This window comes from Helobdella robusta, assembly GCF_000326865.2.
Source record: "Helobdella robusta unplaced genomic scaffold HELROscaffold_2, whole genome shotgun sequence".
NCBI lineage: Eukaryota > Metazoa > Annelida > Clitellata > Rhynchobdellida > Glossiphoniidae > Helobdella > Helobdella robusta.
The window spans coordinates 6,890,069-6,905,022 of NW_008704083.1; the positions used below are offsets into that span (position 1 = coordinate 6,890,069).

Consider the following 14,954-nt stretch of genomic DNA (forward strand, 5'->3'; position numbering starts at 1 on the left):
CACGTTTATATATATGTATATTTATATATACAATTATTTATTTACAATTGTTGTGTAATAATCGGTATAATAAACACACACACATACACAGACGCAGTGTGTGTTTGTAAGTTATACCCATTCATCCAAACATGTTTGTTAGAAAATTTTCTAGCCATAATTTAGTCGGTACTAGATTGCAAATTGGAAATGGGTCTAACTGTATATTGGTCTGGCTAACAGAATTGTTGTATGCTTGAAACATTTTTCTAAGCAATCATAATCATTTAGGAATGATCTCTGATCGATAATTCCATATATTTCTATTTTTGAAAACTTTGAAATTTTTTGACCCAAAGTTCGTTTGAAAATTATGCAGTAGTGCTGAAGTTGGGCCACTGGAGATCTGCCATTTGATGATCCCATGTATAAAATATAATGAATGTGTCACTACACGTTCAATTCTAAAATATGTATAGAATATAATGAATACACGTTCAATTCAAGCCACTCATTTCCACGATAAAGTGTCCATTGGCAAGAATTCTATATTCTATTTATATGGCGAGAATACGGTAGTGCAATTTTTTCCACAAATTCCCTATTTTCATCTGAACAAAATTCATTCTTAATATAATCATGATAAATTAAAGACAAAAAAATTTTTTAAATAAATTCTAATGTAGTGAGAAACAAATAAACCATAAACCATTTCCTTTCATATTTGTTCTTTTTGGTACTAAACTTCATTACTCCTCGCTTAAAATCTAATTTGGTTAATTGATTTAATTACCCTTTTGATTATTTGTTTTGTATACACATAAATAGAATAGTATATATGAGTATAAATGCGTTTGTCAATTTTTTTTCAATTTGATAAACGCACCCTTTAAAAATTTACTTTTTCCGATTCCATTTTCACTCCCGTCAATAATTGTCTTAGGGCAGAAATACGTTTTTCAAATTTTCTTTGCGTTCGTTCAGTGAGTCTGTCAGCTAATTTTGAAGTTATTAATAAGAAAGATTTACTAATTAGTGATTTACTACTAAATTTATCTCTTCACAAATACTTATTGTTGGATTTTAATTTTAAGGAGTTCCTGATAACTTTTTTTTATTCCTCTTCTATCTATTGGAGAGGAATATATAGTATATATATATATATATATATATATATATATATATATATATATATATATATTATATACTATAACAAATATTACTATAGTAACTCTCTATAAGTCTCTATACTATACTATACTATATAGTATAGTATTTATTATTGGATTATCATTATCATTATGTTATTATTGTAAAATTTTATTTTATGAATTTTTATTTTGAACTTATGAATTTCAATTTATTAAATTAAATTTAATTAATATGAGAATAATGAAATGATGATTGAATTTGTCACAAATTATATTAAATAGTGGTAAAGTGTGTGAACAGATAACATAAAAAACCATTTTTTATAATAAGATAAATTAATAGTATCTATTTCACTTTTTTAAAAAGTTGAGGAAAACAAAACCTGGTTGGTTTTTTTTATTTCATCTGATTTATTGTTTGTTGCCTGTTCCTAAAAAGCGTTTTATAAATCATTATATATATATATATATATATATATATATATATATATATATATATAACTATAATGTAAATGTATCACTACAAACATTTGATTAAGATTAATAAATTAACATTTTTATGATGTCATATAGATAGAGTAATTAGTGTGATTTTTTGTCAGATATTCTTCTAATCTAAATGAATCATTAGAGATAAGAGTCAAGAGTATAATGATTAAAAAAATCTTATTGATATTCATTGTAAATAAAATATTACTTTAAAAATAATTAATTATTAAAATGTTACTTAATTAATAAATTTAAAATCAAATTCTAAATGAAAAAAATTCAAACATTCAGGCAGGTAGAGGTAAAGAATATGAATTCTCAAGTATATGAACTGAGCATTTACACAACTGTGGTTGTATTTCTATTCTTTCTGTGGGTATTATGCGTGTTCTGGAAGGTGTCATGTGGATTGTGTGCCATCCTACCATTTGTGGGAACCTGTCTGCAGGAGATGTTCAAATCTAAGCCAAGAGTTCCAATCAACAATACAGATACTGAATCAAAAAACAATTCTTCAGCATTTCAAGCCGATGTCCTAGATAATAATGATGTACAATTTGAATAGCTATAATTTATTATTTATTTTTGTTTTCATGATATTTTAGTTTCTCAAATTTTGTTTATACATGATGTTTATTATGTTTTTCTATTTATATAATTTATAAGAGAACTGCTAGTTTTTGCTTGTTGATTCTGTTCTTCTTAAAATGTTGCATTTTCTGTCATTCCTTAATTTTTAAAGATTATTTATTCTTTGCTTTTCAAGTTGCTTAAAAAAAATCACAAGATATGTTGTAATCAAAGGTTTTCAACTGTTATAAAATTTCATTTCAAATTTGGCATCATACCATGGAATTTTTATTTATTACTACTGTCAAATTGTTTATAAATATATATAAATTTTACTTTATTAAGTTAGCCATCACAGTTTTATAATCAGAATGGAATTAGCTGGTAATTATTCTTCTGAAAATTGGTCTTTTCAGTTAATTATCATGTGCAATATATCAGGTCAAATTACACAGTGCTTTATAATTAAATGCGTTGGATGTTTGTCTTGGCATTTATATGAAAAAGGACTCAGTATTTTCTATGACTTGCCTTACAAGTTAGATTGATTTTTTCAATAAGAATTACGCTTTCTAGGTTAAAGTTATTTATATCATGGAGTTTTATTTAGGCAAGAATTATAGCTTTCTTCGCATAAACTCGACTAGAAGCTGGGTACCCTTGAGTTTCATACGAATGTTGAATGCTGGAGGTTATAATGTCAATGCTCATTGTGAAATACCGTTTTTTCTATTCGTACCTCAGCATATTTTATACTTATTTATTTCCACCTGTTTTTTTTCGTATACATAGAGAAATTAAAATAATTGTATTGCAAAAATGTTGATTGAAATTTAACATCGTTCAACTATTGCAGTAGAATTTTAGTTGTTGAGTTCAAGTAAAAAAACTTACAACAGATTAAAACTAACAACGAATGGATATGATAATTTTTATGTTTAGTTAACGCGATACATTGTTTAACATTTTAATGTGTTTCGTCTCCATAGTTCTAAACGTGGTTAATGCTCACGAAGTTGGATTTTTTAGGGGCCGGAGTTATCCGACTCTGAAAAATGTTATTTTATTTTTCAAAATTTTTTATTTTTTTCCTGAAAATTTTTTTTGAGATTGTGTTTTTTAAGGGATAAATATATGTAGAGATAAGCAATCATCTTCAATACTGAAAATAAATGCTAATAATATGAATAATATCACATAATTCTTTTCCAGTATGTTGTAAAAAACATAAAAATAAAGAGTCAGAGTGGGATATTTTTCATCCGACTCCGACACACTGGTGCCAACTCAATTCTTTAACTAAAAATGGAGGAGATCTTTTTTACTGTAGAGTAAAGTAAATGGATAAAATCGAACAATGTATTCCCTCGTTGCCTCAGCATGGCGACCAACGTATAATGTAACACGTTTTGTTATGCTTTAGCGTGCCAGTACTCGAGAATATATCACAAAAGTTGCTAAACTAGATAATGTCAAATAGCCAGGCCTCTAGTTGCCTTGTCCGTGATGTTATGATTACTGATGAAAATACTCAAGTAAAGTCTGTTTTCTATGGTCCGTTTTTTGAACCTCTTCGCCTTCTCTGTCTACCTCTCAGTCATAAGATTTAGGACACCTTTCAAGACCAGCTGGTGGATCTCATTAATCATCGTTGATCATCACGATTTGGCTTAATATAAAAATTGAAAGAGATAGGTTTAACTCTTGATGTGCTTGGCATGCTATGGGCGAGTACTGCAATTAAAAGTACTGTTTTATGTTAATGAAATGAGGCCACATAAATTTCTTAGCAAAAGCAAGTTTAAAAATACTAAAAGCAAACTAATTTGCTTTAGTATATTATCGACTTGCATATTCCACGGAGTATTGTTTGCGAATGTGTTCTAACCGAATAGACCGAAGCTAACTTTTATGTTTTCTAGCTGCGTACTGCGATGAAAAATCGATTTTTACCTTACTAGTTTTTTGCTCATACATTGTTAGACTGTTGGCAGACATTTTAGCAAGAATTTCAAACTTGAAATCTGCTGTGCATTTCACAAGAGTTTAGATGTTTAAAACTTCATTATGACATGAATGTTTCAATGATTATGACATCAATAAATTTGGTTTCAGTTGGTACTGTTTATTATTATTATTAACATTATTATTATTATTGTTGTTGTTAATGTTATTATTATTGACATTATTGTTATTTTGTTAGCATCATAAACAATGCGAAAATTTGTTGATGTGATATGGTGTTCGATGAATAATTTTTTCATCGATGACGCGTGTTTTTGTTGTTAATTTTTGTTAGTTACTCATGCAAGCCGCTGTACACCTGTTACACTGCAGCATCAATATAATATTGGCTTGGCGTTCATACACATACATTTATACGCAAACATGTGTAAAAATTAAAAATTAGATATAAATATTTGTGTGTGTGTGTATGTATGTATATATGTATGTATGTATGTATATATAGAGAATTGTTTATAATCTAATCTGATTTTCTTTTTCAAAATAAATAATTCGTTTGATTAAGCACGACAAAATTTTATTTTTTTACTCGATAATAAATTGTTGTGTTGGCGGTAAATAAGCATGGTGAATCGTAGAATGTGGTCAATACGTTTCACCACGTTTAGCTAAATTTTTATTTCTACTGGATCAAATTGTTTACAGATATTATAAAAATGTTGTTTTCTTTTCTATTAGTTTTTTTACGTTTTTTCACTGTTTTATCCAAATCTTTGATATTTTCAGGAAGTGAGTCTAACAGCTTCTTATATAAAAATTATAAAAATTTCACATTGATGTGTAACTTTTTATATCTCGGTGATACGATATGAATTTCTAATGATCTTTCGCGTTTCTTAGTGTTGAACTTAATGATAACGTAAACTCATCACATTATTTAAAAAAATTATTTTTACCAGCGAATTGGCAAAATTATTTTGTTTTCTATCTCTCAACGTAGATGTGATTCCATCGTTTGAAATATTCGACAACTGCTCGAAAATCACGGCTACCTCCATACGAGACAGCAGTTCGATTTTTGAAACTCATCAGCCGCACCAGCGACCTAATCGCTGGCTCTCGTGTATCGATCTGACGCGTGGTTCATCTTGCATCCCACCTGCCTGGCTCTGCGATGGAATTAAAGACTGCCCGGATGGACAGGACGAATCACACGCGACGTGTCTTCATGGTTATTGTTGCTTAGATCACGAATAATATTTAATTTTAAAGCAACTGTTCTGACGCATTCGTACTTGTTTGTGTTTTAGTGTTACGAATAATTTTTCCAACCGACCGTAAATTATAAAATGAACTTATTTAAACATTATGTATGTTTATATTAATTATCAAACTACTCGAAAGCTGGCGCATAAAACTTATTTAAATTTTATGAACCTGGAAGTGAATCCTTGCATAATTGCAACTTGTGAAGAATCGTATTCTTGTCTGTCTCATTCGAGCGACAACATCCTCTCAGTAGCATTTGCGTTATGCTACAAGTACGTCGGTGAGCGTGATCAGACTCTCGTCTACCAACCTCAACTACAACCTCTCAAGAAACTTACGGACATCATTCACAAAAGAGTAATTTGCAGCCTTCTAAATTTTTATTTCATGTTAAAATTCCGTATATAATAAGCAACATTTTAAAGTTTATGTAAATAAAAATCAGTGCTCGCGGAATGAACTTATGTATTGCTTGCGCGTATCTTTAAAAAATACTTGTCCATTTATTACATTTTTATTTATACTCCAAATAACCTGACTGGATGATGCAGTACAAACGTAGCAGCAACATGTGCACCCTCACGAACCCATGCGTGAACGGAGTGTGCACCGATGTCGACAGCGGATATCACTGCAGCTGCAGACCAGGTAGTTTTCATTATGTATCATAAGTTAGGCCCGTTAGAGCAATGCGAAAATGAATCTAATAGCCATTAATACAAATTACATAATTTTGTTGATATAATTGTACAATACTACAATACTAAGCATAAACTTGATACAAAACAGAATACAAACTTGATAATTGACGAAGTTTACGAATAATTTATGGATGTCACTGTAGAAAACTAGACATAAACCTAAACTTACGAAGGTTACACAGGGGGCAACTGCGAGCTCGGCATCAACATTTGTGGATCACAACCGTGTCTCAACAATGGAACTTGCACAGTTAGTTTTTCTCTTGCTGGATTTTTCTTAAAACCATCTTTTAAATATCTAATAATTTTTTCTTTGCCTTGTTGTCATGCAGGTTAGTTAATTCGTCCAATCAAGTGATTAAACTTGCACCGATTACATTCCTCTTGTCTATTTCCACTGAAATTCAAATTTTTTCCAAACGTTTTTTACGTTCAAAAGATATCCGGAAGCGGGTTTCTGTGCGCTTGCTTGCCTGGATATACGGGCAGACAGTGTCAGCAGAGGATCGATTGGTGCAGTCTCACCAGACCATGCCGCAACGATTCAACCTGCGTCAATCAACTTAACGGTCCGCTCTGCATTTGTAACGCTGGGTTTACAGGTTAATATTCAACAGGAGAGCTGTTAAAAGTAGAACAATTATGATTATTTTCTAACTCATTTACTCTAAAACGTTGATATTTGTCAACTGAATTATAAAAAACTTATTTGTTTAGTTATTGTGAATGAATAATTTGTAAAAGGTCCGAATTGCGATCAGTTGGTCAACAACTGCCAATCAAACCCATGTCTGTTTGGTTCTACTTGCGTCAATCAATTAAACTCTTTTCGATGTAACTGTCCCCCTAACATGGCTGGCAGAACTTGCGAGAGAGTTCAATTATGCTCCAGTTAGTTTCCGTCATTTTCTGCTTTCTTATAAATTTCATTTCACCAAATATGTTTCTCTATTACATATTTGTTAAAAAACGCATATGCCGCAGTAAAATTAGTGGCTACTTTAATCCGTACAAATTGTCCATATTTTTTAAAACGAGCGAGGTGTCTGTTTTAGCGTGAAAAATGCAGTGTGTTGGTAATTTCTATTGCGAAAATGTCATTCATCTATCTACCGTAAAAACTTATTATTATTAATTAGGTACTTCATTTGTTGAATCGCAAAAACAGCATTAAATAAATGATTCATGTTATTTAGATTAAGCACTCAATTTGTTTCATATATTTCATCAGCTTGTGTACATCCAAATTATAACACGAGGATGTATTTTATATTTGAATGAAAGAATAAGGAATAACAAATTCTAAATTAATTCATTTACATGCAAGTATGATGCGTATTACAATAAAAACAGTATAATAAATGTTAATTCACTGTGTTGTTCAATTTCAAGGCGATCCGTGCCAAAATTATGGAACGTGCAACCCAGCGGTGTCACCTTCCAACAGGCCAACGTGCACTTGTCTGCCTGGATACGTGGGTGACTTGTGTCAGTACAATGTCGACGACTGTCCAACATCTGACTGCTCCATTCACGGTTCGTTCCGTCACCCTATAAGCATTGATCAATCGTTTGTTGCGGTTCGTGGTTTAAATTTGGTACATAGTTGCTGACCTCAATATTACACTACTACCACTAGGTTTCAGCAACTTTGGAATAATTTAATTTTATATTAACAAAAGTAAACTCATGCAATTGCAATTTAAAATTTTATATTGTTTTTTATTTAATTTAATTTCAAAGGAACGTGCATTGACGGGATTAATTCGTTTACATGCAAGTGTGATGCTTATTACACTGGAAGCAAATGTGAAATAGAAATTGATGCTTGCTCCTCTCAGCCATGCCAAAATGGTGGCATATGTTGCAGCAGATTGAAACAGGGCTGTTCCCGCAACCTCCCAGCCGGTTACTTCGAATGTTACTGCACTCCAGGTTTTCAAGGTTGCTAGGTTTACTCTAGTTATTGATCACTTTGTATTTTACTATGCTGCACGTAATTTAATTCATTGTTGCAATGTCAGGTCAGCTGTGCGAACAACTGATTGATCGTTGCGTTTCAAACCCCTGTTTAAATAGAGGATTGTGCAACAGCATCGACAATAAATTCGTCTGCACGTGTCCTTTGTATTACGGAGGCTGGTTGAATTTATTTCATTTCAATAAAACATCGCAACCCTTGTGAAAACATAATAATATTTATAAAATAATTACTGGCTGCCAGGTGTTTATTGTGAACAGTTTACTGGCTGTTTAACTTGGGGTTGCAACAATTTTAACTACGTCAACAATTCAAACACGCTGGCAACGACATACTGCAACCCGTCAACTGGCATGTGTCAGTGTCCTCCTGGCGTCACAGGTCCTCAGTGTACCGTCAACAACAATCTTTGCATTCCTAACCCATGTTTCAATGGAGGTGTTTGCCAGACAAATGGATTGACGAGATCTTGTTTGTGTCCCCAAGAAACTAGTGGCTCAAACTGTGAAGTCACCTCGTTGTGCTTCAAAAAACCATGTTTCAACGATGGTACATGTATTAACGTTGGAAATCCTGTTTTCCCTGATTATGTGTGCAGGTTAATGTAAACAAATTAAATTTGTTTTATTCTTATTTTACTCAATACAATTTTTTAATATATAAATAAAGTACTAGTTTAGTTATCATTTTATTCTTTTTAACATTGCTATTCATGCATTAACTATCAACTTTTTCACATTCTCTAAAAGATATTCTGTATCGTAAAGTATTACATTATGAACAATTGAGAGTTCTCTAGTTAGTTAAACAAAATAATTTCAGATGCACTCCTGAATATGCAGGGACCCAATGCCAACTCAAAAATTATTGCCAGTTCAATCCATGCCAAAATGGAGGAAGTTGTCAACTAGTTTCTTCTAACCCACGTGGCTACGAATGTGCTTGTCGCATCGAATTCGGTGGTGACAATTGTGCTCAAGCAAATGTTTGTATGAACAATCCTTGCTTGAACAACGGAACATGCTCGTGGCTTGGAGGCAACAACTTTCTTTGTCTTTGCAAACCTGGTTTCAGTGGAACACTCTGTTCTAATGTGGACTATTGTTTTCAAGGAAGATGTTTCAATGGAGGAACTTGCGTAATAAACAGTGCAACATCAATAGGATTTACCTGTTTGTGTGCTTCGGGATTTGTCGGGGTCTTGTGTGATGCAATTGACCCCTGTTTATCCTCACCTTGTGCAAACAATGGTAATTGCGAAGTTACGGATGCAAGTCAGTTGTTCTGTAGATGCAAACCTGGGTTTACTGGTACATTTTGTCAAATTTTTTCATCTATTGATTCTTGTTTAAGCAATCCCTGTTTAAACGGTGGTCAGTGTATTCCAAACAGTAACGCCGTAGAACCAAAATATGTCTGCAATTGTCTGGACGGGTTTGTAGGGGCTACTTGTTATTACCCAAATCCATGTATATTTAAACCATGTTTAAACGGTGGAACATGTTCTCTTTCTGGATCCACACAAAACCCTGAAATAAACTGTACATGTACACAACAATTTTCAGGATTGCGCTGTGAATTATTAAGCCCTTGTAATAGCCAGCCATGTTTAAACAACGGAATTTGTAAACCATCTCAAATAGGAGACACATATACTTGTCTATGCAGCCTAGGATTTGCAGGTGCCCAATGTCAAAACCAGATAAGTCAACCTTGCTACTCTAATCCCTGTACTAACAACGGAACATGCATTCTCAATGGAATAAACACGTACGTGTGTTTATGCTTACCTGGATATTCTGGAAGCACATGTGCAACAAAAAACACGTGTGTTGTAAATAATTGTTTGAACGGGGGAACATGCACAACTGTCGATGGAATAAATTCTCAATGTGTTTGTGTTCCAGGCTATTATGGTGATAATTGTCAATTGAATGATCCGTGTGTTTTGAAACCATGTCAAAATGGCGGTGTATGTTTGTTAAGTGCAAATGCAAATGCTGTTGTTGCTAATTATACTTGTAAATGTTTAAAAGGATTTGTTGGCAAGTTTTGTGAAATTCCAAATCCATGTCAATTTGAGCCTTGCTACAATGGAGGAACATGTCTGTTACTGGGACCGACAAATCAGGAGTTTACATGTCAATGTAAACAAGGATATGCTGGAACCGCATGTGAAAAAAACGACGCCTGCTCATCTCAGCCATGTATAAATGGGGGTACATGTACTGCTACAAACAATGGACAATATACATGCTTTTGTAGAAATGGATTTACTGGATCCACATGTGCATCTATACCTGATTTATGTGCATTGCAACCATGTCAGAACGGTGGTTCATGCTCGTCAAATAGTAATAGCAATTCGTTCACATGCACATGCACGCCGGAGTATTTTGGAATATTATGTTCTCAGCGCAACCCATGTTTATCTGTCCCTTGTAAAAATGGAGCCACATGTCGTCTAACAAACAACTCTGATAAGAATTACGTTTGTGATTGTCCACCTGGTTATTCTGGAATTTCTTGTGAAAACTCAAACGCTTGTTCTACTATTCCATGCTTAAACAACGCTACATGCGTTCCAGTCGACAGAACAATCAACGATGCTGGTTTTCAATGCCAATGTCAATTGAATTATGTTGGTCGTTTTTGCTCCTATATAGATCCCTGTGTCGTAAAACCTTGTCTTAATGGAGGTAGATGCACTTTTGTTGAACCAGTCAACGGGTCTTCGAATCAGTTTGTCTGTTTTTGTTTGACTGAATACTCTGGAACCCGTTGTGAATTTCAAGATCCTTGCTTTAATAACCCTTGTCTGAACAATGGTCTATGCATTCCAACTGGCCCAACTAGCACATCGTACAGTTGCATTTGTCGTACTGGTTACAGTGGGCTCATTTGTAACATAACAGACTTGTGTACTCCAAATCCTTGTTTCAACAATGGATTATGCACTGTAACTGACAGTAAAATAACATGCAAATGTAATGCAGGATATTTGGGAAACTTTTGTGAAACTCAGGATCCATGTTATCTTGCACCATGTTTGAATAATGGTACCTGTTTATTGAATAGTACGTCAAATGGATACTCTTGTCAATGTCCTGCTCAATGGATAGGCCCAAATTGTAACTTTAATAATCCTTGCAATATCAATCCGTGTCTAAATAATGGCACTTGTTTAGTTCCAGAAACATTTAATTCAACGATGTCGATCAGTTGTAAATGTTCGCCTGGTTTCACTGGCCCTAACTGTGGTATTTCAAATCTATGCTTTACAAATCCGTGTTTGAACAATGGAACTTGCAATTTAAATGGGAGTACTGTTACGTGTTTATGTCCTCAAGGGTTTAAAGGTGCTCTATGTGAAACAAAAAATCCTTGTTACCCTGTTTCACCGTGTTTAAACAATGGCGTTTGTATTGATACGCTAAATGGATTATCAGGGTACACATGTCAGTGCGACTCACAGTGGACCGGTCTTAATTGTAACGTTCCTAATTCTTGTTTCTCTAATCCTTGTTTGAACAATGGTACCTGTCTTAGTTCAGGGAATAGTACAAATTATTTTTACACTTGTAACTGCTTGCCAAGATTTGCCGGTGTTAATTGTAATCTAATAAATTATTGTTTAGTAAATCCTTGTTTTAACAACGGAACTTGTCGTCTGTCTAATAATTTTGTAACTTGCTCATGCCAGCCTGGTTACTATGGGTCACTGTGCGAGTCAAAAGATTCGTGTTTTCCAATTCCATGTCTTAATAATGGAACTTGTACCAACAACGGCGTGACTGGAAAATATACTTGTCTATGTCCTCCCCAGTGGCTTGGTTCAACGTGCGGCTCTGTAAATCCATGTTTCGTTAATCCATGTCTTAACAACGGTTCGTGTCTATTAATTGATTCTGCTAATTCGACTTCTAATTATCGTTGCGAATGTCAGTCTGGTTTTACTGGACCAAATTGCAATGTTTTGAATTTATGTGCCCCGAATCCATGTAAAAATAGTGGAACTTGTAACTTAAATGATGGTTTAGTCACGTGCACTTGTAACCAGGGATTTTTTGGTACGTTTTGTGAAACTCAAGACCCTTGTCATCAAAATAATCCCTGCTTGAATAATGGTAGCTGTATATCATCGAGTACGGTCGGAACCTATTTATGTCAATGCTCTCCACAGTGGATTGGTACAAATTGCAGTTTGATAAATCCTTGTTTTATAAATCCTTGTTTAAATGGAGGGTCGTGTGTAAAATCTGATGGTATTAATAACAGTAATTTTACCTGCAAATGTACTCAAAATTACGCTGGAACGTTTTGTGAACTTCCAAGTCCATGCTTAAGTAATCCATGTTTGAATTCAGGAATTTGTGCATTTAACAATTTGAATAATCAATATACATGCACATGCCCGTCTAATTTTATGGGTGTTTATTGTCAATTTGCAAACCCGTGCTTTCCTCAGCCATGTTTAAACGGAGGGGTTTGTCTATCGATTAATTCGACTGCGAGTCAAAATTCTTCGTTCATTTGTCAGTGCCCGCCTAATTATTTTGGAACATTATGCGAAACGATCGATCCTTGTCTCAATATACAATGTTTGAATGGTGGAATGTGCATTGTCACTCCAACAATTGTTCAAGGTTCGTCGACAATTAAAATAGTGGCCAAATGTCAGTGCTCGTCAGGCTATGTTGGAGCAAATTGTGAAATGTCTGATCCTTGTCCGTTAATTAATTGTCTTAATGGAGGTAACTGCGTTGTGAATTTATCAACTGGCCTGGCAAAAGGAGAATGCAAATGTCCAATTGGTTACGCTGGATTATTGTGCGAAAACCGCGATTTGTGTTTTGGCAATAACTGCTCGAATGGTGCAATATGTTTAGTTCAAGGAACCTCATACAGTTGTTCATGCACCCCTGGTTATTTTGGACAATTTTGTGAACTGTCAAATATTTGCTTACTTAACAATCCTTGTCTAAACAATGGTACTTGTCTAACCACTTCAAATGGTAATTTCATTTGTCAATGCACTAATGGCTACTCTGGAAGTATTTGCAACGTGGCTAGTCCATGTTTAAGTTTTCCATGTTTAAATGGAGCTCAGTGTTCCACAGTAATGCCATCTAATAGCACAAGTACATTCAACTGCAGCTGTTTGCCTGGTTACATGGGAATAAAATGCGAAAATATTGATCTTTGTTTCTCCAAACCTTGTTTGAATAATGGCATTTGTTCCATTTCTAATGCCGGTGCTATCCTGTGTCAATGTACTGATGGCTTTTATGGAGACCGCTGTCAAAATATTCAAAACCCTTGTGATTCAACACCTTGTACGCACGGTGGTACATGTATTCGTGATTCTAGCGTTGTAACTGGTTTTAAATGTCAATGTTCATCTATTTATTCTGGTTTACTTTGTGAATCATCAAATCCATGTTTAAATGTAATTTGCAATTATGGTGGCAGCTGTGTTGTTTCGCTTACAAATTCTTCTGACTACCTATGTCAATGCCCAACATTTTTTGTTGGCAAAAATTGTGAACTCATTAGTCCATGCTTCAGTGGTCCGTGCCAAAATTCAGGAACTTGTGTTCTTACAGGTTTGTACAACACTGGGTTTACGTGCAACTGTGTTGGAGGTTATTATGGTCAAGTTTGTAATCAGTTAGATTCATGTCGAAACAATCCTTGTTTGAATGGTGGTACTTGCTTATCTAGTTCAACTGGTCCTATTACTTGCCAATGTTTGCCTAATTTTGTCGGCATTTATTGTGGTCAACCAAACCCTTGTCTTTCTAACCCATGTAAAAACGCTGCAACTTGCAGTTTTTCAACCACTTCAAATAGTTTTCAGTGCAAATGTCCTGACGGGTTTGTTGATCCAACATGCTCTACCATTGATCCGTGTAAATCATCTCCATGTCTCAATGGTGTATGCACGTCAGTTGTTTCAACCACTGTACCATATGCTGCAAATTTCAAGTGTTTATGTACTAACACGTATGTTGGTCAAATTTGTAATGTAATTAACCCGTGTTTGAATGTTCCTTGTGCAAACTTAGGAACTTGTCGAAACACTGGAATTTATAATGAAACGTACGTTTGTGATTGTAGACCTGGTTTTTCTGGCCCGCAATGTACCCTGTCTAATTCTTGTTCTACTTCAGTATGCCTAAACAATGGCACATGCAGTGCTACTACAAATGGATTTGTTTGTGCCTGTCCACCAAACTTTTATGGACTGACATGTTCCGAATTTGATCCGTGTCGTGTTAACCCCTGTAAAAACAACGGAATTTGTATTGTGAATGTAAACTTATTTACATGCACATGCTCATCTGGTTGGGTTGGAACAACATGTGAAATTCGTGATCCTTGTATCGCAAATCCTTGTCTTAATAATGGCCAGTGCATTAGGAATGGTTCTAATTTTAACTGTAATTGTCCTGCTGGCTACTCAGGGACCATTTGCCAAACAATTGTCAATTTATGTTCCAGTGCTCCTTGTCTTAACGGCGGTACATGTTCATTAGACGCCAGCGGTTTATCTTTCACGTGCACTTGTCTACTTGGATATGTAGGAGAACGATGCAATAGCCAAAGTCCTTGCTCACCAAATCCATGTCAAAATGGAGGAACATGTTCTGTAGGGACAAGTGGATCATTTGTTTGTGCTTGTACGACTGGATTCAATGGACCAACATGTTCGTCCAACCCCTGCAGTGGCAATCCATGCCTTAACAATGCCACATGCGCTATTAGTGCTGGTACATTTATTTGCAGGTTAGAAAATTAATTAGATTTTGTTATTTTGATTTTTAATTTATGTTATAAATGAATAAA

General features: G+C 34.2%; 3 protein-coding genes across 3 annotated transcripts; all 3 read left to right on the plus strand.

Annotated features, from left to right (window-relative positions):
• Positions 1 to 2,783: 2,783 nt before the first annotated feature.
• On the plus strand, positions 2,784 to 5,831 carry HELRODRAFT_160593 (hypothetical protein; the record flags this gene model as incomplete). The annotated part of the gene is made up of 4 exons (XM_009017542.1): positions 2,784 to 2,880; positions 3,402 to 3,525; positions 5,114 to 5,385; positions 5,599 to 5,831. 4 exons carry the CDS (start codon positions 2,784 to 2,786, stop codon positions 5,829 to 5,831), a joined length of 726 nt encoding a protein of 241 aa, XP_009015790.1.
• A 3,907-nt stretch (positions 5,832 to 9,738) lies between these two features.
• HELRODRAFT_64794 (hypothetical protein) lies at positions 9,739 to 12,435 on the plus strand (the record flags this gene model as incomplete). The annotated part of the gene is made up of 3 exons (XM_009017543.1): positions 9,739 to 9,975; positions 10,237 to 10,414; positions 11,465 to 12,435. Coding segments are annotated over 3 exons (1,386 nt in total), but the record flags the coding sequence as incomplete, so codon positions are not given.
• Positions 12,436 to 12,516: 81 nt separating this feature from the next.
• HELRODRAFT_64184 (hypothetical protein) lies at positions 12,517 to 14,907 on the plus strand (the record flags this gene model as incomplete). The annotated part of the gene is made up of 2 exons (XM_009017544.1): positions 12,517 to 12,691; positions 13,781 to 14,907. Coding segments are annotated over 2 exons (1,302 nt in total), but the record flags the coding sequence as incomplete, so codon positions are not given.
• Between the last annotated feature and the right edge of the window lie 47 nt (positions 14,908 to 14,954).